The following is a 24,441-nucleotide window of genomic DNA, read 5'->3' as shown; positions in this document are numbered from 1 at the left end:
AGCTCCAGACGCGTATGGGTGGAGGCTACTGAGTTTGTCTACAGAGCCCTCCTTTGGCACCCCCAGTGGGTCTGTGTGCACACTCTACGAGGGGGTTGTCATTGTCTTGGCCCATATACAGATGGATGTGTTTGACATATGGAGGGCGACAGGGTGGAGTTTCTCCACTCTTTTGTTTGTTTCTTCATGTGGGAGGTGGCTGACCCTCTGCCCCACGGGCTGTGTTAACTGCTGGCAATGGGGAGGTTTGGCCTCTGTGTAGTCGCACCACTACCTGTCGCTCCCCTATAGCTGGGCGTCGGCATACTGTGTGTGTGGTTCTGGTGGTGGTGGGGCCCTGCCCTGGGAAGTTGCGGGGCCCTCACTGCACCGTATTCCGTGCCCTCTGCATAGACACGTCGTGTGCGGGATTGGAGGCGCTCCCATGAGTAATAGGTTGCAGTTCCTGCGATAGGGAACATCTGGGTTATGTATATAACCCCGGTTCCCTGAGTAGGGACCAGACCTATTTCTAGGTTGAGCACACGGCGTCTCTGCTGAGGGGCTCAGCAGCGAAAGAGGAAGTGAGATGGGTGTCAGTGCAGTAATAGCCGCCGCCGGTGGGCGGACCCTAGCTTGACTGACACAGCCATCTGCCATTCGGCTTGATTAAAGATATAAAAAATGCTTCGTGGATCAACCAAGGTCGATCATGTCCCATGAGTAATAGGTCTGGTCCCTACTCAGGGAACCAGAGTTACAATAGTAACCCAGATGTTCTGTAACTTTGATTAAGTAATACACATACAACAGCACATTCTTTTGACATCTTTGTGGGTCCTTGGTTCTGAAAAGATTGAAATCCAATGTTAGTTGTTTCCCATTGTCACCTACTCCTGGTCAAAGTCAAATAGTTTCGCTTCTGAGTGACATCACTGTATCCTGTGTCCTAGAAAGATGATACTTCAAGGAGTTAGTATGCACATATCTGTTCTTCCTGTATCTCTTTGGACTTCAGATTCCTTCTCTAAGGAAAATAAGCAATCAGTTAATCAAACATCACATGACAGGCTTTCAGCTTGTCTCACAACAATGTTTTGATGACATCTGTAGGCTCTCCTAAAAAGAATGGGCAATTACTCAACATCCTCATCTCATGATTGTCACATGGGGCCATTACTCAATGGTTTGAGTGCCCACCAACAGAAAAACAAGACACATTTATTTTAATGTTTTTAATCATAACCAAATATTGTAGAATTTCCTTGCAAACACATATGAATTCCTGAACTACTTGTTGTAAGCCAACACATTAAATTTCAGCACCTCAGAATCTAGCCTATTTTCCAACAACACACACACACACACACACACACACACACACACACAACACACACAACACACACACACACACACAACACACACACACACACACACACACACACACACACACACACACACACACTGTAGTGTGTGCCACAGCAAAGATGATGATATCTGTATCTATATCTGAATGTTTCCATGGTGGTCTGTTTAGTGTGCTGCATCACATCCTCTTTGTGTCTCTACTGGCTATTTCTCTCACGTCCACAACAGCTGAGCTGATAACCTCTACTGATTAGTAATGGCCATTTAAACCACACGGTTTCATAATTATGTTGCACAATAATTCAAAGTGGCAAATGAGAGCCCTTCGTTCAGATCAGTGAGCTATAAAGTGAGCTATATTCTCTTTCCTTAGTCTTAGTCTCTGAGGTCTTTCCTTAAGCCACTGCTATTGACATCTCTTATGTACCTAACATCTTTATGTACTGTACCTCTCTCTCTCTCTTATGAACAAGATGGTGATGCCAGGCTTCATAATATGAAATGGGCTTAACCAAAATAAATACCAACTTTGGCAATAGTGAAATGTGTATCACATACAGTATACTATACAGACGCACAAGCTCTCTCTCTCTTTCTCTCTCTCCCCCCCCCCCCCCCCCCCCCCCCCCCCCCCCCCCCCACCCCCCCCCCCCCCCCCCCCCCCCAACCCCCCCCCCCCACCCCCCCCCCCCCCCCCCCCCCCACCCCCCCCCCCCTCCCCCCCCCCCCCCCCCCCCCCCCCCCCCCCCACCCCCCCCCCCCCCCCCCCCGCCCCCCCCCACCCCCCCCCCCCCCCCCCCCCCCCCCCCCCCCCCCCCCCCCCACCCCCCCCCCCCCCCCCCCCCCCCCCCCCCCCCCCCCCCCCCCCCCCCCCCCCCCCCCCCCCCCCCTCCCCCCCCCCCCCCCCCCCCCCCCCCCCCCCCCCCCCCCCCCCCCACCCCCCCCCCCCCCCCCCCCCCCCCCCCCCCCCCCCCCCCCCCCCCCCCCCCCCCCGCCCCTCCCCCCCCCCCCCCCCCACCCCCCCCCCCCACCCCCCCCCACCCCCCCCATCCCCCCCTCCCCCCCCCCCCCCCCCCCCCCCCCCCCCCCCCCCCCCCCCCCCCCCCCCCCCCCCCGCCCCCCCCCCCCCCCCCCCCCCCCCCCCCCCCCCCCCCCTCCCCCACCCCCCCCCCCCCCCCCCCCCCCCCCCCCCCCCCCCCCCCCCCCCCCCCCCCCCCCCCCCCCCCTCCCCCCCCCCCCCCCCCCCCCCCCCCCCCCCCCACCCCCTCCCCCCCCCCCCCCCCCCCCCCCCCCCCCCCCCACACCCACCCCCCCCCCCCCCCCCCCCACCCCCCCCCCCCCCCCCCCCCCGCCCCCCCCCCCCCCCCCCCCCCCCCCCCCCCCCCCCCACCCCCCCCCCCCCCCCCCCCCCCCCCCCCCACCCCCCCCCCCCCCCCCCCCACCCCCCCCCCCCCCCCCCATACACACCCCCCCCCCCCCCCACCCCCCCCCCCCCACCCCCCCCCCACTCCACCCCCCCCCCCCCCCCCCCACCCCCCACCACCTCCCCCCCCCCCCCCCCCCACCCCCCCCCCCCCCCCCCCCCCCCCCCCTCCCCCCCCCCCCCTCTCTCTCTCTCTCTCTCTCTCTCTCTCTCTCTCTCTCTCCACTGTGGCATGTCTATCACATTGACGCATACAGGTGTGAATGCTCTCTGTCTCTCTGTCTCTCTGTCTCTCTGTCTCTCTGTCTCCGTCTCTCTGTCTCCGTCTCTCTGTCTGCCTGTCTGTCTGTCTGTCTGTCTGTCTGTCTGTCTGTCTGTCTGTCTGTCTGTCTGTCTGTCTGTCTGTCTCTCTCTCTCTCTCTCTCTCTCTCTCTCTCTCTCTCTCTCTCTCTCTCTCTCTCTCTCTCTCTCTCTCTCTCCACTGTGGCATGTCTATCACATTGACGCATACAGGTGTGAATGCTCTCTGTCTCTGTCTCTGTCTCTGTGTCTCTGTCTCTCTCTCTCTCTCTGTCTGTCTGTCTGTCTGTCTGTCTGTCTGTGTGTCTGTCTGTCTCTCTCTCTCTCTCTCTCTCTCTCTCTCTCTCTCTCTCTCTCTCTCTCTCTCTCTCTCTCTCTCTCTCTCTCTCTCTCTCTCTCTCTCTCTCTCTCTTGATAGTCTGCTAATGATATTTCCATGATTAGAAAATATGAAGCCTTTTGTAACTTTGGTGACTTCAAAGAGGGGGAGGGGAGGCAGAGCCGTGTGAGACTTACAGTATTTCTCAATTGGTTTTGTACATTTCTCGAATCTCTCTCGCAATTTGCAAAACATAATATTAATTCTCAAAACAGCTTTAACAAATGGCAAAACACCGTGGATGACCTGCAAAACCAAGTCTCTTGCTCAAAACCCACGTTTTTGTGTCAATGAACGTATCAGTGCCAGCAGAATGGTTAGTCATTGTGTCATAGTGTGGTCCGTGTATGGACAAGCTAGTCAAATCGATTTGTCATGTTGTCAATTGAATAGTACACTCTTGAGGATCTTTTCTGAAGCAAAATGTTTTTTAGATTGGATGGGAAATGTTGTAAATTCGAATTTATATTACATTGATCAGATATGATTGTCCTTGATATACATTTAGACTATGACTATTTATTGACAGGTTTTCTCATTGCAAAATAAGAAAAATAGCAAACTCTGCTTGAGGTGTCAAAATGTGCCCTCTACCATCCCTTTTTACTTGTCTTGCAAGCCCATGTGAAAAGAAATCTAGAACTGTAAAGCAAAATAAATTTGAAACAATACACTGATACTGTATAAAGTGCACTTACTGTCTTGTGAAATTCTAGGGAAATATTGTAATTTTGCGTGGAGCGTAATTATAAAGGGCACATGAGGCATAGAGTAATATAATGCAGTACAGTGCCTATTGTTGTATTGCATGCCTGTTTTCTCTATCCCTTCTGTGGTAACTTGTAATAAATAAACCACGTTTACACTGATGCCGAGTTTGTACTTTTATATAAGAAGGTCAATAATGAAACATACACGTTAGCGGCCTCCGAGATAACACGGCTTGTCATGGGAACGTAGCCTTCCACTCTGAGATACAACACAGACTGCACTGGGTAATACTGCACCTCCAAACATTCCATGGTCATCAAGCGCCACCTATTGGTAGTAACTGAATATTGCCCTTATACATCATTACAACATTCCTCCCCAATTAAGTTCAGAAATTCCTCCCTTAACTATTAAATGTAACAACTGAAAATCAATCTGGAGTGAGTACTTCCATAAACCCATACTGACCTTAACACAGTCAACAAATTATTATACACCTGAAAAGAAAACATAGTATGCATTAAGAAAAGCAGTGATACTTATCAAAAGTCCAGTCTATCAGGAGCCCTTCGAGCACGCTGTGATCTGCGCACTGTCTCCTGTGGAACAGCAGTCACCACAGGCGTTGGAGCTTTGGGAGACTCCTGTGCTGCGGTCACAACAGGGGTCGGTGGTGTCGGTGTGCCGGTGCTTGACTGTCCAGTCTCTGCCGGTGGCACAGACACCTCCGGTGGCGATTCCTCTGCCGGAGACGCTCCTCCAGGAGTCACCAGTGGCAACTCTGCAGTGCTGACAGTCTCTGGGTCGGTGTCGTGACGCAGCCGCACATGGTCCTGATGCCTGCGGAACTCTCGTCCATCTGTCAGCTTGATGACGTAGGAGACGGGACCTTTCTGTGACAGGATAACCCCCGGAAGCCATTGCTGCTTGAAGTAACTGCCGAAATTCTTGACATAGACATTGTCACCTGGTTTCAGCAGTCTGTCTCTCGCATGAAGATCGTGTCTCTCCTTCTGCTTTTCTTGTTTTCTCTCCACCTTTGCTTTTAGGTCAGGGCGAAGCAGATCTAGCCTTGACTTAGGCCTACGGCCCATCAACATCTCTGCTGGTGTACGTGCAGTGGTGGTCTGTGGAGTGAGGCGATACTTGAACAGGAAACGTGAGAGTCTAGAACTCAGTGAATCACCTGTCATGCGCTTCAACCCCTCCTTCACGGTCTGTACAGCACGTTCAGCCAGTCCATTCGATGCTGGGTGAAAAGGAGCCGTGCGAATGTGACGGATTCCATTCTGCTGCATGAAGTCACTGAACAGCTCGCTTGTAAAGGTTGGGCCATTGTCACTGACCAGGGAGTCAGGTAAACCATGAACTGCAAACACTTGTCGGAGTTTCTCAATGGTTGAGGGAGCTGTTATGTTGCCCATGATGTGGCACTCTATCCACTTAGAGTGGGCGTCGACCATGACCATGAACATCTGACCCATGAAGGGCCCTGCAAAGTCCAGATGTAATCTAGACCAGGGACGGTCTGGCCACTCCCATGGATGCAAGGGAGCTGGTGGCGGACTTTTCTGATTGACCCCACACTGTTTGCACCCTTTTACCCTGTTTTCCAGGTCTAAGTCCATGCTTGGCCACCAGATGTAGGATCTTGCTAGACTTTTCATCCTAGACACCCCTGGATGTGTCTCATGCAATTCTTCCACGATCTGTGAGTGGCCTGGGGCAGGCACGACGACCCTCGACCCCCAGAAGATGCACCCATCTTGTAAACTCAGCTCAGTCTTTCTTTTCACATAAGGCCTTAACTCCTCATCCTCAATAACCGCTGGCCAGCCTTGTAACAGGTAAGTCTTTACCTTAGACATGACAGGGTCTCGCTCAGTCCATTGCTTGACCTGGGATGCTGTCACTGGTGTTTCCGACAACTTCTCTAATGAAAAGACAGTCTCTGGAGGCACATAAGTGGTGACAGGTGTATCCGGCAATGGCAGGCGACTGAATGCGTCGGCATTTGCATTGTCCTTTCCTGCTCTGAACACAATGGTGTATTGGTAGGCTGACAATGTTAGTGCCCAACGTTGGATTCGGGCGGAGGCCAGTGGTGGAATGCAGTGTGTCTCACCAAACAGACTCATGAGTGGCTTATGGTCTGTGTGGATTTTGAAAGGACGGCCGTAAAGGTACTGATGGAAGCGCTTAACAGCAAACACAACTGCCAGGCCCTCCTTGTCTAGCTGCGAGTACCCCTTTTCCGCAGCCGTCAAAGTGCGTGAAGCAAAGCCAATAGGCTTCTCTGATCCATCTTCCATCACGTGGGACAGCACTGCCCCTACCCCATACGGTGAGGCATCACATGCGAGGGTCACCTCTTTGTCTGGATCAAAGTGCACAAGCAATTTCGCTGACTGGAGTCGTTCTTTCACCTCCATGAACGCTTTTTCTTGCTCCTCACACCACTGCCACTTTGTGTCATTGTGCAGTAGTTTGTACAGCGGCGCCAAGACCTTTGAGAGGTCCTGCAGGAATTTCCCATAGTAATTTACCATCCCAAGAAAAGATCTGAGTTCGGTGACGTTCTTGGGACTTGGGGCTTCCTTGACAGCGCGCACTTTGTCCTCCACTGGGGAGATACCCTCCGCTGTGATCTTGTGTCCTAGGTAAGTGACACTTGGTGACATGAACACACATTTGTCCCTTTTTAGTCTCAGCCCTGCATCTGAGAGTCTCTGTAGCACCTGCTCCAAGTTGCCAAGATGCTCTGCCTCTGTAGCACCCGTAATGAGCAAATCATCCAGGTAGCATGCTACGTGTGGGATGCCCTGCAACAGACTGTCCATTGTCCTTTGGAAAATGGCGGGGCTGGACGCCACTCCAAACACCAGGCGGTTGAATTTGAACAATCCCTTGTGTGTGTTTATTGTGACGAACTCCTTGGACTCATCGTCCAGCAGCAGCTGCTGATAGGCGTGGCTCATGTCCAGTTTTGTGAATGACTTGCCCCCAGCCAGAGTTGCAAACAGGTCATCCACCCTTGGCAGCGGATACTCCTCCAGCTTTGAGACCTGGTTCACGGTAAGTTTATAGTCCCCGCATATCCTAACTGTTTTATCAGGCTTCATAACAGGAACAATGGGAGCTGCCCACTTGGAGAACTGCACTGGCTCAATGACGCCCAGCGCCTGTAAGCGCTCTAGCTCCTCCTCCACTTTCTGTTTCATGGCGTAGGGTACCACTCTGGGCTTGTAGAAACGTGGTTTGGCATTGGGGTCAATGTGCAGTTTGACTGTCATTCCCTTGAGTGTGCCCAGCTCATCTCTGAACACCTCACTGTATCGCTGCAGCACGTCCTCTGTTGTGCCCGCGTACTTCACCTCATGCCAGTTCAATTTTATTTTTCTGAGCCAGTCCCGGCCCAAAAGACTGGGCCCACTACCTTTGGCCACCACTAGTCTTCCCTCAGCCTCCTGATCTCCCACTGCTATGCTCACCTGTAGCACTCCCAGGTGGGGTATGGGCTGACCGGTGTACGTCCTCAGTTGGAGCTTGGATGGAGTCAGGGACGGTGGGTTGGACCTCCATGTCCTCCTGTAGGTCTCCTCACTGATGACAGACGCCGTCGCTCCTGAATCGATCTCAAACTTGACATCCTTTCCGTGTACAGTGACTGTGGCATAGTATGGCATAGGCGGTTCCTCATCAGTGTCCATTGCAAACATGTCAAAAGAACACATAGCCTCCTCGCTTGTTTCCTCAACATGGTGTGTGTGGGCCTGATTTTGCTTTCCTTTCCATTTTTCAGTGTTTTTGTTTTTAACCCCCCTGCACTTCTTTTCTAAGTGTCCTTTTTTCTTGCACCCATGGCAGACAGCATCCTTGAATTTGCATTCGTTTGCATAGTGTGCCCCTCCACACCGAAAGCATTCAACTGGCTTGCCAGATCGCGAACTGTCTTTCTTTACATGATGCACTGCCACAGGTTGTGCTCCAGCTTGCCCTTTCTGAATGTCTTTGGCATTGCTAGCAGCCGTTTCCATTCCCTGAGAAATCTCTAGCGCCTTTTTGAAATCCAATTTTGGTGTTGTCTCACTCAACAAACGGCGCTGAATTGCATCATCATTTATGCCGCATACAAGCCGGTCACGTAACATATCATCTAGCACCGCTCCGAATTCACAGTGTTGAGACAGCTGTCGAAGCTCTGCTACGAAGTTAGCCACTGACTGACCCGACTTTCTGAAGTGACTGTGGAACTTGAAACGCTGGACAATTACAGACGGTTTCGGATTGTGGTGGTCGCTAACAAGTTTGACTAAGTCTGCATATGGAATTTCACCTGGTTTCCGTGGTGTAGCCAAGTTCCGTATCAGCTTGTACGTCCTCGCCCCACACACACTCAGGAGAATCGAGCGCTTCCTAGCCTCTTCAGTAATTCCATTAGCATTGAAAAAGTGTCCCAACCTTTCCTCATACTCAGTCCAATCCTCGTCTCCCTCCACATATTCACCTACTGTCCCGAACGTTGCCATAATCTGCACAGGTCGTTGTCCTTCTCCCTGTCCTCTTTCAACAGCAACGGGCGCTCTGTTCCTCTCGACAACCCCTCGTTCCTCTGCGATAGCTGGTTCTTGTCGTTGGTCTCCACCGGTTTCACTCATAGCCAGTCTTGCCGCCTAAACTAGCTGACACTTGACTAGATAACGCTAACAACAAAACAAACGGGAAAACAAACTCCAGTTTCACCTCGTCGCCAAAAATATGTGGTAACTTGTAATAAATAAACCACGTTTACACTGATGCCGAGTTTGTACTTTTATATAAGAAGGTCAATAATGAAACATACACGTTAGCGGCCTCGGAGATAACACGGCTTGTCATGGGAACGTAGCCTTCCACTCTGAGATACAACACAGACTGCACTGGGTAATACTGCACCTCCAAACATTCCATGGTCATCAAGCGCCACCTATTGGTAGTAACTGAATATTGCCCTTATACATCATTACAACACCTTCTATTGCCTTTGATTAGAGAGAGTCAATATTTACCTGTGAGCAATTTACCAATTCAGATCACATTAATTGATACAAATCCAATGGAAACTATACAGTGCTTATCACATTATGACAGCTTGGTAAATCATTTTGCATGTCAAGACTTAAACTATGACCTAGGGCCTAAATGTTTTGGGGGGTGAGATAGTTTCATGCATTCAGTGACAAAGCTTTTTGAGTGATATGACAAAAGCAATTGATAATGTACGAAAAAGCTGAGAATTGTACACAACCATCTGCATGGTGATGAAAGCATTTGCTAAATGCTGAAAACTATGAGAAATGTATTTTACCATGTGCACAGATAACAGCAGGAAGTCACAATTGAACAATAACTTTTGAGAATGATTTTTCTGTTGTGAGAAATGTACAAAACCAATTGAGAAATACTGTAATATGATCTGTAAACTTTCCACCCTCTCTGTTGCCCCTCATCTCCTTTCCCACCTGTACTCCAGCATCATCCAGCCCATCCTAGTGTGCTGCTCACCCTGTTTTTTTTACAACATGCTCTCCACCAGCTGCAGGAACAAACACACTAATATCACACACACTGCATCCAAAATCACACCCCACACACAACCTAACTGATCTCAACCTCAAAGCCGTCACACGTCTTGCACAGTCAATAATCAGAGACCACACCCACCCTCTCCATCAACATTTCACACTGCTCCCATCCGGACGGAGGTACAGGACACTCAGGTGGCGATGAGCACGTTTTAGCAACAGCTTTGTCCCATCTGCCATCACTGCACTGAACAACAACCTTCCACAATAACACACACACACACACACACACACACACACACACACACACACACACACACACACACACACACACACACACACACACACACACACACACACACACACACACACACACACCTGTGGCCATACTCCTCCGTTTCGCAGCCCCTCACACACAGACACACACAGCCTTTCTCCTGTGTGTGTGTATGTGTGTGTGTGTGTGTGTGTGTATTCATGTGTGTTTCTGTGTGTGTTTGTTTGTGTGTGTGTGCGTGTTTGTGTGTGTGTGTGTGTTTCTGTGTGTGCGTGTTTATGTGTGTGTGCGTGTTTCTGTGTGTGTGTGTGCGTGTTTGTGTGTGTGTGTGTGTGTGTGTGTGTGTGTGTGTGTGTGTGATCTGCTGATCTTGAATTTGTCTGTCTTATTACCTGGTGGACATAGCTATTCTGGACTGTCATGGTCCAAACTGTGAAGCTTCTATATAGGCCTGTTGCTTGCCAGAAGGTCAAAGCTGAAACGGTCTATGACTGCAATGACTGATCTCATATTATAGTAAAAAAGCCGCACTCTCGGGTGTAATTCTTGAAGTTTTAATCTAGTGGGTTAGCATGACAGACAGACGTTTCGGCCTAACCGCAGAAATACACCAGCGGCGATCTGAGCGAGTCGCGCGACGGAAGTAATTGACTTTGTATTGAGTCGAGAGACAAAAGAGATTCTGGAGACTAGAGCGATTTGCGCGACCAGCGCGACAATTTGAAGTTGAAATCTTTTCAACTTTTTATGACGCGGTTCGGCGACAAGCCGCGACAGCCAATGACTGTATAGAGGTCAGTGACCACAGCCAATGGGAATGCTTGAATGCTTTGCCTTCTGCCTGTACGGACATACTCTAGTCTCCTCAGTCTCTCGTATCGCTTGCTGCTACACTCTGTCTCTTGAGTCGCGTCGCCGCTGGTGTATCTCTGCGGTAAGCCTTCTTCAGCGTCTTACAATGGCTGAGCTCCATAGAGATTCCTCCAGGGTTTATTGGCAACAGGGTTCACGTTAGCCGGCTGTGGCCGGACATTGGCCGTTTGCATGCATGAATGACCGGCAAAATAAAATGTTCCCGGACAAAATGTCCGACAAAAATGACAGCAATTAGTCAGTAAATAATATTAGCCCAGTTTAAATAGGCCTACTTAAAGTTACAAAACACCAGTAGGCCTAATATGAAACTGAACAAAGCTGAAAATATTTGTGAATAGCCTATGTAACTGAACTTGTCATAAACAGCACGCAACATTGCTTGCGCTCTCGTCCCCACCGTCGTTGTCCCCAATCACGTTATGCTTATAATCCCTTGACTCACACTGCTGTGCTGTTGAGGAACGATTCTGTTTTTTGAAGGCTATTTTTACCAATATATCAGTGAACACAACAAAGGGCATTGCATTTGCAAAACCGTTTCATGCCCAGTTGCGAAGTCAAGCCTAACGGTTGGGGACTCAATGGCATGCGCAGCATCGCCGCATCGAATCACTTTCACTTTTACCTCTGCTGAAAAATGGTGGTGGATCTCCAAGTAGGCTACAGAGGGTGAAGTTAAACATTCCAGAGAACGATGGACTCGCGAAGAAGTCCCAGTGAAAGTGCATGCAGGGCTTTATAACTGTTTTCATCACCGGCCAAAACGTGTAGCCCATAGAGCATCGTACGTGTCAATTCCATTGCTTTCGAGAGCGCAGGAACACAACGCAATATTCAAATTTCAGTAGCGTCGATACCATTACTGTACTATTACAGGCATCACCTCGTTACCCAATTTGAGTAGGGAAATGCTCTTCGGGTTTGCTGATAAAACACACTGTTTGAGTTGATAATTTGGGGATCTGCGCACAGCACGTTGGCTGGCTGTTTTTTTCTCTCTTTCAGTTCGAGCTCTCGAGTGTGTGAAAGAAAGCGCGCGTTTACTCCCCGGCCCGTGCGCACAAGCAGGGCTCTAGGCTAAATTAACACCAGACAACTGGCCACATGTTAGTGAAATTTAAGTTTTGCTGGCAGAAAAGACCAATTTACTACACTTTGACCCATTAGGGAGTGTGTGTTTGGCTATATGTGGAAAGGTCCGTTAGATATTTCAAATGTCCGGTATTCTGCAATACAGCCGGTCACTTGTCCGGCCAGTAAAAATTCTAGCGTGAACACTGATTGGCAATGCAACACACGCACACATATACTTTTGAGGACACAAAAGACATTTTACTCTTATATGGACATAATAAGATATAATAACAGAAGTAATAGTCTAGTTTTGTGTTTTATGCTCAGTATAAGCCTGATATTGTGTTCCGACAGCACCTGAAGACTGAGGTAGATCAGCGGCCATTTTTATATTTCTTAAGGACGCAACTGTTGGTGCAGTTTATCGAAACACTCAGCTTCTTACTTGTGTTTTGGTAACACTTTATTTTAGGGATAGATCTATTAGCACTAATACATACAATGTGCCTGTAAGTAACTTATAAGGCATGTACAAAGCAAAATCAAACTGTTGTTAGGCATGTATTCGCAAATATCTTGTTCATGCACAATAAGGGATTTATTACCAATTTAACCTTAGTAAGGACCTAGTAGGCCTTAATGTTTGCTTAGTACATGCCTTACTTATGCAGGCATTACATTGTATGTATTAGTGCTAATAGATGTATCCCTAAAATAAAGTGTTACCATGTTTTTTAGCCCATTCAAGCCATGTTCAGGTCTCTCAGGACAATCTAATATCACAAACATCTATTGACAGCTCCTAGGTCTTTCCCATGTTTTGAGAGTTTTGTGTCCGATTCATTCACCGTTTCTATCAACAGGTGTCTTTTAAAGCAGCAGACCATTTACAGGTGCTTTGAATTCAGGTGACATACAACCCAACTGATATATATTCTTATTTTCTGGGTTTTCTTTATACTACCAGTAGCCTCTTTGTGCAGATGGGCCTACCGGCGGGCCCAGGCCCGTTGCGTTAAGGTACGCAATGTAGGCAGTTGCCTAGGGCCCCCGAGTAGGTGGGGCCCCCAAGGACGACAGGTTATGTACCCAACAGCAATGACGATTTTAAATAGCTTCATAATATGACACCGTCGCCTGTATGAAGGGCTCTGCTGCGAGGGAAGCGACAGCGCCCCCCTAATACCCCCTTGCTCGAGGGGGCCCCCTTCCAATAGGTTTGCATCAGCGACAACGTGAAAATGTCAATTGCCGAACAGCGAGCGCATCGACAATATAGTCAAAGTACCCCCATCTGGAGGGGGCCCCCTTCCAATTGGTTCTAGCATCATATTCGACGCAAATACAAACTGAAAATGGAGCGACAAAATCTCTCTCACTGGGTGTTACGCAGACGCCAGTTTACATTACATTTTTGGAGACAGTTGCTTTTATAATAAAAGTTAATCTTGAAGACGACACATTAGGCTACTCTCTGTACTGCTGCCAAACCACCAGACTGTCCCAGGCCAGTTGACATCGCACAGACAGCGAGATGCTTCATTTACAGTTTACATATATGTTTTCAAAAACATCCACGTGCTGTAAGCACGGCAAACGTCGATTGTTCAATAACGCACTTTTTTCGACACGGAACTGTTTTGGATGTGGACAAACGCAAGAAGAAACGAATGAACAATGTAGCCTAATGCCTATCGGATAACAGGAGTCACAAGTGCGATGAGTGGGATAGCTAAATTGTAGCACAATAGTCAATTTCTTGCTATTACTATATGTGGGGTTACACATTGGAATTTGGGACCATGATTGTGGAAACGCGTGGATTACAGTTAGAGGTTGGGATACATTCTGGGATACATTCTGCAGTCAAGACAACGCAAGGTAAGGACACCGGGATATTGGTCCCTATAACACAGAACTGTCAATCGTGGAGGTTGTTCAGTGATCCTTGGTCGCTGCCTATTCGTGTTTGGTGCGGTACTTTAACACAAACATTTGAATTGTATTTTCAAGTGCGTGATGGATGCAATACGAAAAAATAGGCTATATAGTCGGGGAGACCCTTGGCTTGGTTACAGAATTCTGGTTTACCAATATCACATCCCCCAACCCCTCTGTGCCTGTGCCTGCTCATTCGTTTCTCAGCCTTGAGCTTCTGTTCTGAACTGTAGGCTACGCCTACTGTTTTACCAGTCAATATTTCGTTTTGCACAAATGGAGCACCCTCGGTTAGATTCTCAAAGTGGCTGGAAAGACTAGACCATTATTTATTTGTGATTGGCAATGCAGATCATGATTTTCGTGGTAGGGTAAAAAAAAAACCCTGATTGGGCCATATGCCTACTTTCATTTGAGATGAGCTTAGGCCTACTGAATGGAATGGGCTATATTTTCCCAGGTCTTTCTTCATAAAGTTTCATAAAATGAACTGGACTAGTTACCATAATACCTAGATTGCATTTCCTCACCGAAAAAATGCTGGTGTATGCGTGCTCTTAATGCATTCATTGCCCTTCATGCATGTGTTGCCCTGCATAGCCACAACACTGTCTAAGGTGACTTGTTTGTTTCATTATGTTTCCATGTGACATGATGTTGTATTGGTAGGCTACAGTATGTGACAATGACTGAAGTGCCATCCAAAAATGGTCTGGCCCATCCGAAACAGAAATTCTGGCGCCGTGGCTGCCCCGCCAGGAGCCCAACCCCCCCCCCCCCCCCCCCGCCCCAAAAAAAAAAACCCTAGGGCCCCGACAACCCCTTTGCCTAGGGCCCCCAAAATCCTAGAAACGGGCCTGGGCGGGCCAGCACTCATTTCTGAAAAGATTCAACTACACCATAACAACATTGCTATGGCATTAGGAAAGCAGAAGGTCCCAGGCACTCAGAGGTGAATCAGTTGGAAGAGGGAGGTATATTAAAAAGACTTTATTATCAGTGGCTACTCATAATTGAAATTAAAATGCCAACATGTTTCGACAACCTAGGTCTTCATCAGGGCAAAGCTTTGAACATATTTAAACATATTTACTTTTACTTTACACTGAAATCACCAGCCTAAAATGAACACATTTCTGCTTTAAAGACTTCTATAATTGTGTAAGATACTAATATGTTGGGTATCACCTGAAAGGTAATTTTTCATGTGGTACCACTCACAATGCTTTAAGACAAATGGTAGTGAAGTTATGAGGAAAAATGGGGCCACATTGATAAAAATAAACATCCAAACTTCATGGCTCATGAGGCAGGCCTTCCCATGGTCCAAACTCTGACATCTGTATCTGATATCTGTATCTGTTTCCATGTTGGTCTCTGGTGTTGGCTCTTCATCTCTTTACTCACCACAGTTTCTGTAGTTTACAGTTTGGATTCCTGAGTAGAGTAGAGATCTGCTGCACACCAGAGTCTCCTAGTTTATTATTATCCAGATCCAGCACTGTCAGGTGTGATGGGTTTGATGATAGAGCTGAGACCAGCGCAGCACAGCCCTCTGCTGTTATACTGCAGCCATCAAGCCTAGAGAGAGAGAGGGGGGGAGGGGGGGGGGAGAGAGAGAGAGAGAGAGAGAGAGAGATGAAAGTAATTGAGTAATGCAGATAAGCTCATGCTCCACACACACACACACACTTACACACACACACACACACACACACACACACACACACACACACACACACACACACACACACACACACACACACACACACACACACACCTGTAGTGTGTGCCGCTGCAAAAACGCTGATATCTGTATCTGAATGTTTCCATGGTGATAGTGTTGGTCTGTTTAGTGTGCTGCATCACACACTCTTCATCTCTTTACTTACCCCAGTTTCTGTAGTTTACAGTCTGGATTCCTGAGTAGAGTAGAGATCTGCTGCACACCAGAGTCTCCTAGTTCATTACCATACAGATACAGCTCTGTCAGGTGTGATGGGTTTGATGATAGAGCTGAGACCAGCGCAGCACAGCCCTCTGCTGTTATACTGCACTCACCAAGCCTGGAGAGAGAGAGAGAGAGAGAGAGGGGGGGGGGAATGAAAGTAATTGAGTAATGCAGATAAGCTCATGCTCATCACACACACGCACACGCACACACGCACACACGCACGCACGCACGCACGCACGCAGACACGCACACCCACACCTGTGGCCGTACTCCTCCATAATTGGACGTTTCTCAACCCTCAGACACAGACACAGACACACACACACACACACACACACACACACACACACACACACACACACACACACACACACACACACACACACACACGCACACGCACACACACCTCTGGCCTTACACACACACACACACACAAACGCAGACACACACACGCGGACAAACACACACACACACACACACACACACACACACACACACACACACACACACACACACACACACACACACACACACACACACACACACACACACACACACACACACACACACTGTAGTGTGTGCTGCTGCAAACATGATGATATCTGTATCTGAATGTTTCCATGGTGGTCTGTTTAGTGTGCTGCATCACATCCTCTTTGTGTCTCTACTGGCTATTTCTCTCATGTCCACAACAGCCGAGCTGATAACCTCTACTGATTAGTAATGGCGATTTAATCCACACGGTTTCATAATTATGTTGCAAAGTGATGAGAGCCCTTCATTTAGATCAGTGAGCTATAAAGTATTTTTCTTTCTTTCTCTCTCTGTCTCTCTCCCTCTCTGTCTCTCTCCCTCTAGTAGTAGTAATGAAATGAATGATTGTAATAATGCAGCTGGACACACTGCAGTGATCCACAACAAACAATATAGACTCTTATCCATCTGTAATAACCAGCCAATACAGACTCTCATCCATCTGTAATAATCAGCCAATATAGACTCTCATTCATCTGTACCAACACAGACTCTCATGGGGGCGCTGTGGCACAGTGTGCTAAGCCCCCCACATTTTAGCTTGCAAGCCCACCCACGGGAACCCCGGTTCGAGTCCGGCCAGGGTCATTTCCCGATCCTCCCCCGTCTCTCTGTCCCATTCGCTTCCTGTCACCATCTTCGACTGTCCTGTCAAATAAAGGCATAAAAGCACCTAAAATATATATATTTATATATATATGTATGTTTGACACCCCTGGGTTAGGGGGTCTGTCCGCTGTCCGTCAGGGCGCCCCAGAGTCCCGAAAGTTTGTCCGCTGCCCGTCAGTCTCTTCTCTTCGCGACCCCCTTGCAATAGCGTGACCACCCCTGGGGTCCCGGACCCCAGTTTGGGAACCACTGCTGTAGACTTAGACTTAGACTTAGACATATGTTTATTGATCCCACAAGGGGAAACTTAGGGTAACAGCAGCCGCTCCTGTGGCGCCCCAAAAACAGCATAATACAGTACATTACATTACAACAAATGTAACAATAAAGTACAGCAGAGTACCTGCTAAGTGTTATACAACATTGGGTAAGGATGAGGAGAAAAAAAGATTCCATAGCTCCATATTGCAGACCACAACATCAAGACATAGAATAAAAAACTCATGTATAGCTTAAAGCAGTGGAGACAATACATTGTACAAGAACCGGGGGGAGGGGGTGCACACCAAGGCCAACTACCATGCCCAATACATGCTGTACACCAAGGCCAGATACCATGCCCAATACATGCTGTACACCAAGGCCAGATACCATGCCCAATACATGCTGTACACCAAGGCCAGATACCATGCCAAACACATGCTGTACACCAAGGCCAGATACCATGCCCAATACATGCTGTACACCAAGGCCAGATACCATGCCAAATACATGCTGTACACCAAGGCCAGATACCATGCCCAATACATGCTTACTGTACACCAAGGCCAGATACCATGCCCAATACATGCTGTACACCAAGGCCAAATACATGCTGTACACCAAGGCCAGCTACCATGCCAAACACATGCTGTACACCAAGGCCAGCTACCATGCCAAATACATACTGTACACCAAGGCCAGCTACCATGCCAAATACATGCTTACTGTACACCAAGGCCAGCTACCATGCCCAATACATGCTGTACACCAAGGCCAGCTACCATGCCCAATACATGCTGTACACCAAGGCCAGCTACCATGCCCAATACATGCTGTACACCAAGGCCAGCTACCATGCCAAATACATGCTTACTGTACAATGTACACCAAGGTCAGATACCATGCCCAATATATGCTGTACACCAAGGCCAGATACCATGCACAGTACATGCTGTACACCAAGGCCAGATACCATGCCCAATACATGCTGTACACCAAGGCCAACTACCAAGCCAAATATATGCTTATTGCAATCTTACATGCAAACTAGTCCATAACACAATTTAAAACCAGATAATAACAAGTCACAACTGTGCCAACAAAACAATCATACTTTACTACTTGTAACTACTTCATAAATAAACAGAAAAAAGACATTAAATCACTAACCAGAGCTCCTCGACCCTGCAGTGTGAATCCCCCAGTAGAGCACAGAACTGCTTCACTCCTGAGTCTCCTGGTATCTTCCCAAGCAGGTCCAGCTGTGTCAGCAGTAAGGGGTTTCCACCCAGAACTGAAGTCAGATACTCACAGGCTCTCTCTGCTTCATCAGACAACAACCTACAAAATGGGAGAGATAACAACACAGTATTTATGTAGGAGCCAAATTTAAGTAGAGATTCACCACTGATCATCATTTGTGTGACAAATAACGTTTTCTTTTTTCTGTTGTGAGTTTTGAAGTCTTTCAGTTCCAAGATTACACAGTTGCTGTCGTTACTGCTAAACATTCTACAGATGGAAAAGGTCAACCTGACATAATACAACATAACTGTAATGTCTACCTAATCTATCCTCAATGCCAATGTATTGTACAACATTAGCCCTTCCAGCAACTAATGTTCCCCCTCTCCATCTGTGTCTGTATTGTTGTACTCTATGTGACCGTGAGTGTGTGTCTGTATGTGTTGATGTTTTATTCCTGCTTCCAACATATCCACACCTGTGTTCTTCTATAAGTTGTGCACAGATGATCTAATATTTAAACGCCCTCATCGGAAAGAGCAGTGTAACACAATTACAATGACACAAACTATTTTCATAGGGCTACTAATGACCCTGACTGACAGAGCATTGTGGAGAGGCATTCTGAATACCAACACAGATGTGCAGAGTGTATCAGCACATGCAGAAGTAATAATAATAATAATAATAATAATAATAATAATAATAATAATAATAATAATAATAATAATTGTATTTGTATAGCACTGTATCATACAAGGCATGTAACTCAAAGTGCTTAACAAATGGGGAAAAAACATCATTGTTAGAGATGGATTTAAAAGGAGAGGTATAGAGTCAAGTCAAGTAGGTTTTATTGTCAATTTCTTTACATGCACTGGTCATACAAAGAATTTGAAATTACATTTCTTGCTTTCCCATGCAGACATAGACTAATCTAGGTAAGGACATAGACAGTATAGACATCTACAGTACTTATACATGGACATAAGACAGTATGGACATAGACAGTGCTCATACAGACATTTAAAGTGCAAGACTGGACAACAGAAGACTTGTAGAGAACATACATTAAGAGGAGGTAGTTGTTGTGCTTTTCCTAAAAGTCCTTTATAGCGTTCTGACATAGTAATAGTAGCATTGTGAAAAGAAAATAGGGTAACGCTTTATTTTACGGTACAGTATTTACTATGTACTTTCTGGGTAACAACTGGGTAACAGAGGGAAATTACATGGTACCTAGAATGTAAAAAGGGGGTAAATACGATGTAAATACTGTGTAATTACAGAGGAAAAAACTCAAAAGTTACCGTGAAACTACACTGTGTATTTTCTGGGTAACAATTGGGTAACAGAGAGAAATTACCCAATTGTTATCCAGAAAATACACAGTGTAGTTTCTTGGTAAGTTTTGTGTTTTCCCCTGTAATTACATAGTATTTACATCGTAATTACCCCCTTTTTTTCCATTCTAGGTACCATGTAACTTCTCTCTACGGTACAGTATTTACTATGTACTTTCTGGGTAACAACTGGGAAACAGAGAGAAGTTACATGGTACCTAGAATGTAAAAAGGGGGGGTAATTACGATGTAAATACTATGTAATTAGAGGGAAAAACCTCAAAACTTACCATGACACTACACTGTGTATTTTCTGGGTAATTATTGTTTGATGGCAATTTAAAAAAGGATGAAAGTACTACCTATTTACCTGTTTGTTTTACAGCAATACCACATTTAATTACTAGGTTAATGTGCTGCTCTGGATGGTCATTACACAACTCCAAAGTCAGAACTTACAAGGAACAGTATTTCATTGTAGTTACTGTGTTTATCACCATACATACCCATTTATTGCATGGGTAAATGTGGTACTTACCTGACAAAACAATTGCTGATGTCACACATTGCCATGGGCTTTATCTTCATTCTTGTAGCCGTTGAGTCAAAAGTGTTTGGTAAGTACATGGTAGGTTTCTGCACTGTTACCAAGTAACATATATTTATTTACCAGGTAAAAAAGGGGAAACTGTAAAGTAAAGTGAATGCTCTTACCAAAGTATTACCAATTTCTTACCAAGTAATTAAACTTGTTTCATAAATCATGTAAGTACATGGTAAGTTTCTGCACTGTTACCGAGTTACAGATATTCAGTTACTAGGTAAAGAAGGGGAAACTGTACTGTAAAGTAAAGCGAACGCTCTTACCAAAGTATTACCAATTTCTTACCAAGAAAATAAACTTGCTATGGTAGGTATCTGCACTGTTACCAAGTAACAGATATTCAGTTACCAGGTAAAGAAGGGGAAACTGTACTGTAAAGTAAAGCGAACGCTCTTACCAAAGTATTACCAATTTCTTACCAAGCAATTATACTTATTCCATGTATCATGTAAGTACATGGTAAGTTTCTGCACTGTTACCGAGTTACAGATATTCAGTTACCAGGTAAAGAAGGGGAAACTGTACTGTAAAGTAAAGCGAACGCTCTTACCAAAGTATTACCAATTTCTTACCAAGCAATTATACTTATTTCATGTAGGCCTATCATGTAAGTACATGGTAAGTTTCTGCACTGTTACCGAGTTACAGATATTCAGCTACTAGGTAAAGAAGGGGAAACTGTACTGTAAAGTAAAGCGAACGCTCTTACCAAAGTATTACCAATTTCTTACCAAGAAAATAAACTTGTTATATATCATGTAAGTACATGGTAAGTATCTGCACTGTTACCAAGTAACAGATATTCAGTTACCAGGTAAAGAAAGGGAAACTGTACTGTAAAGTAAAGTGAACGCTCTTACCAAAGTATTACCAATTTCTTACCAAGCAATTAAACTTATTTCATGTATCATGTAAGTACATGGTAAGTTTCTGCACTGTTACCGAGTTACAGATATTCAGTTACCAGGTAAAGAAGGGGAAACTGTACTGTAAAGTAAAGTGAACGCTCTTACCAAAGTATTACCAATTTCTTACCAAGAAAGTAAACGTGTTTCATATATCATGTAAGTACATGGTAGGTTTCTGCACTGTTACCGAGTTACAGATATTCATTTACCAGGTAAAGAAGGGAAAAAATACATCAAAAGCAAATCAAAGCATTATTGTGGAAATCATTTTTTTTTTATTGTATATTGTGGCAAACGACAGTATTGCAACTATGCTGCTCATTGGAACTGTGCTGCTTATTGCCAAATTTTATTATGTTTAGGTAATAAACTAATATATACTAGTATGAATGTAACCCACTACTAGGTATGTACATGTCGATGATAGGCCAGGTTCAATAGCTAGAGAATAAAGACACTAGGCTCTGGGAGAGTGCAAAAAGATAAGTGCAATTAAAAGACACCACACAAGGATATACTTTTTTTCTTTCTTTAGTTATGAATTGCAAGGTAGAAAATATGTACATATTCCCAAAATAAAAGAAAAAAATTGACCCTTTAAAATAAAATAAAATGAATTGTCCTTCAAAAGTGAGTAATTGTCTATTTTCCAAAAGTTGGGAACAGTCCTTTAAATCAGTCCTTTAAATCCTCAAAGAGAAAAGAGTTCCTTTCAGTTGTTCAAGAAAAAGAAAAGAAAAAGTAGTTCCTTTATAGTAGTTCCGTTCAGTTCAAGGCCTTAGTTCAGTTTGTAAACCGTTAAAGTAACAACTCAAGTCAGTCAGTCAGTGTTGTTGTGACACAGGCAGGTCACAACCCTACCACATATGCGCCACGTACAATGACACAGGACAGGATCCGACTCAATGGGGTGGGTGGCTCGCCATCAAACGCAGTCATCAATCCACAGCGGAATCCAGGTCCAAAAAAACTTCACCTGTGTAACCATACCCTAGTTAAGCTACACATGTACACAGGACAATGTTCACATTTCTTATCAAATATCAGTTCAAACAGTTTAAACTTAAAGTAGTTGTAGGCCTACACAGGGGTGGAAAGTAACTAATTACATTTACTCAAGTATTGTACTTGAGTAGCATTTATGAGTACTTTGAACTTTTTAAGTAGTTTTTGAAATTAATACTTTTACTAGTACTTGAGTACATTTTGACCCAAGTTGTTAACTCAATTACACTGGAACCTGGCCTGAGTACTGAGTAAAAAAATAGACAAAATGCCACGCAAAATAATGCCACAATCTGCCGGAAATGAAAGATGATGCAGGATGGCACACAGCATTTTCACTATTGTACTATCTTGGATCAATGTATTGGATGATGGCTGGTGCCAAGCAAGAGATAGAGGTTAGAGGACGATATTCAAGAAAAAGAAACATTACATTGTCTAGAAAAGCTAATTAAATGTAACTAAGTACTTTTACTCAAATTGCATTTTTAAGTGAAGTACTTTTTACTTTTACTTGAGTAGATTTTTAGATAGGTAGGCCTACTTTTACTTTTACTCGAGCAGGATTTAGGCAAAGTAGCCTAAAGATAGCCTACTTTTACTTGAGTAGGCCTACAATTTTCGGTACTCTTTCCACCTCTGGTTGTACAACATTAATATCAATCTTCTCAAAGGAAAATATATGCAAACCGCATACACTTCACTTATACTGAAAAGCATTGCATACCATTCAGTTACATAACCATTATCAAATAACAGGATGAATACTATGAAAAACATCACTCGGTACTGAAACCGCGGGAATTACACACAGATATTGCCGAGCACAGTAATGATCAGGAGGACTTGTTCAGACCTCTCCCCTCGCACTTGCTGGGTGCGTGATCACAAGCATGTGAATTACAGGCCGCTCATTCCAAGCTTTAAACTTATACTCAATTCAACCAAAATATACCCTTTTCACACTAAACACAACAAGTATTAACAAAACAAAATACAATTCTGAGGTTTCACCGAAGTATTTCACAGTGATAAGCAATAACACTCAAGTTACATCCGTAGGGAAAATACAGGTGGTTGCCTTACCGAGACGATTCAACAGAAACAATACACGACGAAGCGCAGCTTCTTGCTCTTCAAAACACAAAAGATTTACAGAGCAGGTCGCTCGGTGGTCCAAAATGAAACTTAGAAGTAGGTATCTTTAACTTAGAATTAATTTTCTATCAATATCTAGCTCCAAGGTGGAGCCGAAGAAACGAAGTCTTTCCTTCAGCTTTCGAGCTCTTCTCAGCTCAACTGACTGGAACGGCTCCACGGAAAGCTGAATGCGTGGAAACCATTGAGAGTAAATAGAATGGAGGCCAAAATTCTATTTCATTGTTGAAGCCAAGTTGGAGCCAAGGTTGGACCCAAAAAGACCAAAAAATGGCCAAATCCCATTCATTCCTATGAGAGACATAAAACCCTGTATCTCCCTTAAATGCCACTCCAGGGGGATCATTTTTCGCTCAACTAGTAGGTCCCCTTGCTCTCCAACTTACCAGGGTGGTGATTTTTTGTGGTGATGTTTTATTTTAGAGAGATATTAAAAGTTAAATTGACCAATGAGCATCAGAACATGGTTTGATTGTCAGTTAGAAGTCTTGTTGTTGTCCAATCAGCACCTGCGTTTGGCGTTGCTAAGGTGGAATGTAAGTTGGAATGTTCCCAAATCTGGCTTCAAAGCGTTGAATGGCAAATAGCGTTGATTTGGCGTCCATTCTATTTACTGTCAATGGTGGAAACGCATGTCAAAATAAAAGTCCCATAACGTAACTGTCACAGTAAAAGTCCTGCTATGTTAATCGTGTTTTTAACGATACCAAACCTTCATTCATGAATTGCCTTATCAGTATTATCACTATTTATTATCCCATTTTACTATTTATGCTATTTAATCAACTAATACGTTTTTAATATGCATTTGTCAACTGGGTTACATGAACATAGTAAGTTTTGCAGCTAAAAATGACTGTTTCTAAATTAAAAATTGAGGATCATGGAGAAAATCCCCCTTTTCATTTTTTCATTGATGAAAATTGCAATG

General features: G+C 45.6%; 1 protein-coding gene and 1 long non-coding RNA gene across 2 annotated transcripts; both read right to left on the bottom strand.

Moving 5' to 3' along the window:
* Window positions 1-4,702: 4,702 nt before the first annotated feature.
* On the bottom strand, window positions 4,703-8,818 carry LOC134444568 (uncharacterized protein K02A2.6-like). Its single transcript, XM_063193836.1, has one exon. It carries the CDS (start codon window positions 8,816-8,818, stop codon window positions 4,703-4,705), a length of 4,116 nt encoding a protein of 1,371 aa, XP_063049906.1.
* A 13,044-nt stretch (window positions 8,819-21,862) lies between these two features.
* LOC134444569 (uncharacterized) lies at window positions 21,863-23,672 on the bottom strand. Its single transcript, XR_010034029.1, has 2 exons — window positions 23,439-23,672; window positions 21,863-22,323 (listed from the first exon to the last, which is right to left on the bottom strand). It is a non-coding gene; the product is annotated as an uncharacterized LOC134444569 (long non-coding RNA).
* Window positions 23,673-24,441: the final 769 nt, after the last annotated feature.

The sequence above is a fragment of the Engraulis encrasicolus genome, unplaced genomic scaffold, assembly GCF_034702125.1.
Source record: "Engraulis encrasicolus isolate BLACKSEA-1 unplaced genomic scaffold, IST_EnEncr_1.0 scaffold_59_np1212, whole genome shotgun sequence".
In the NCBI taxonomy this organism is placed as follows: domain Eukaryota; kingdom Metazoa; phylum Chordata; class Actinopteri; order Clupeiformes; family Engraulidae; genus Engraulis; species Engraulis encrasicolus.
Note: the sequence above shows the minus strand (reverse complement) of the source record. Positions and strands in the feature narration are given on the sequence as shown.

Bases quoted from the DNA above. Each gene is read 5' to 3' on its own strand.
- LOC134444568 (XM_063193836.1), bottom strand. From the start codon at position 8,818: ATGAGTGAAACCGGTGGAGACCAACGACAAGAACCAGCTATCGCAGAG.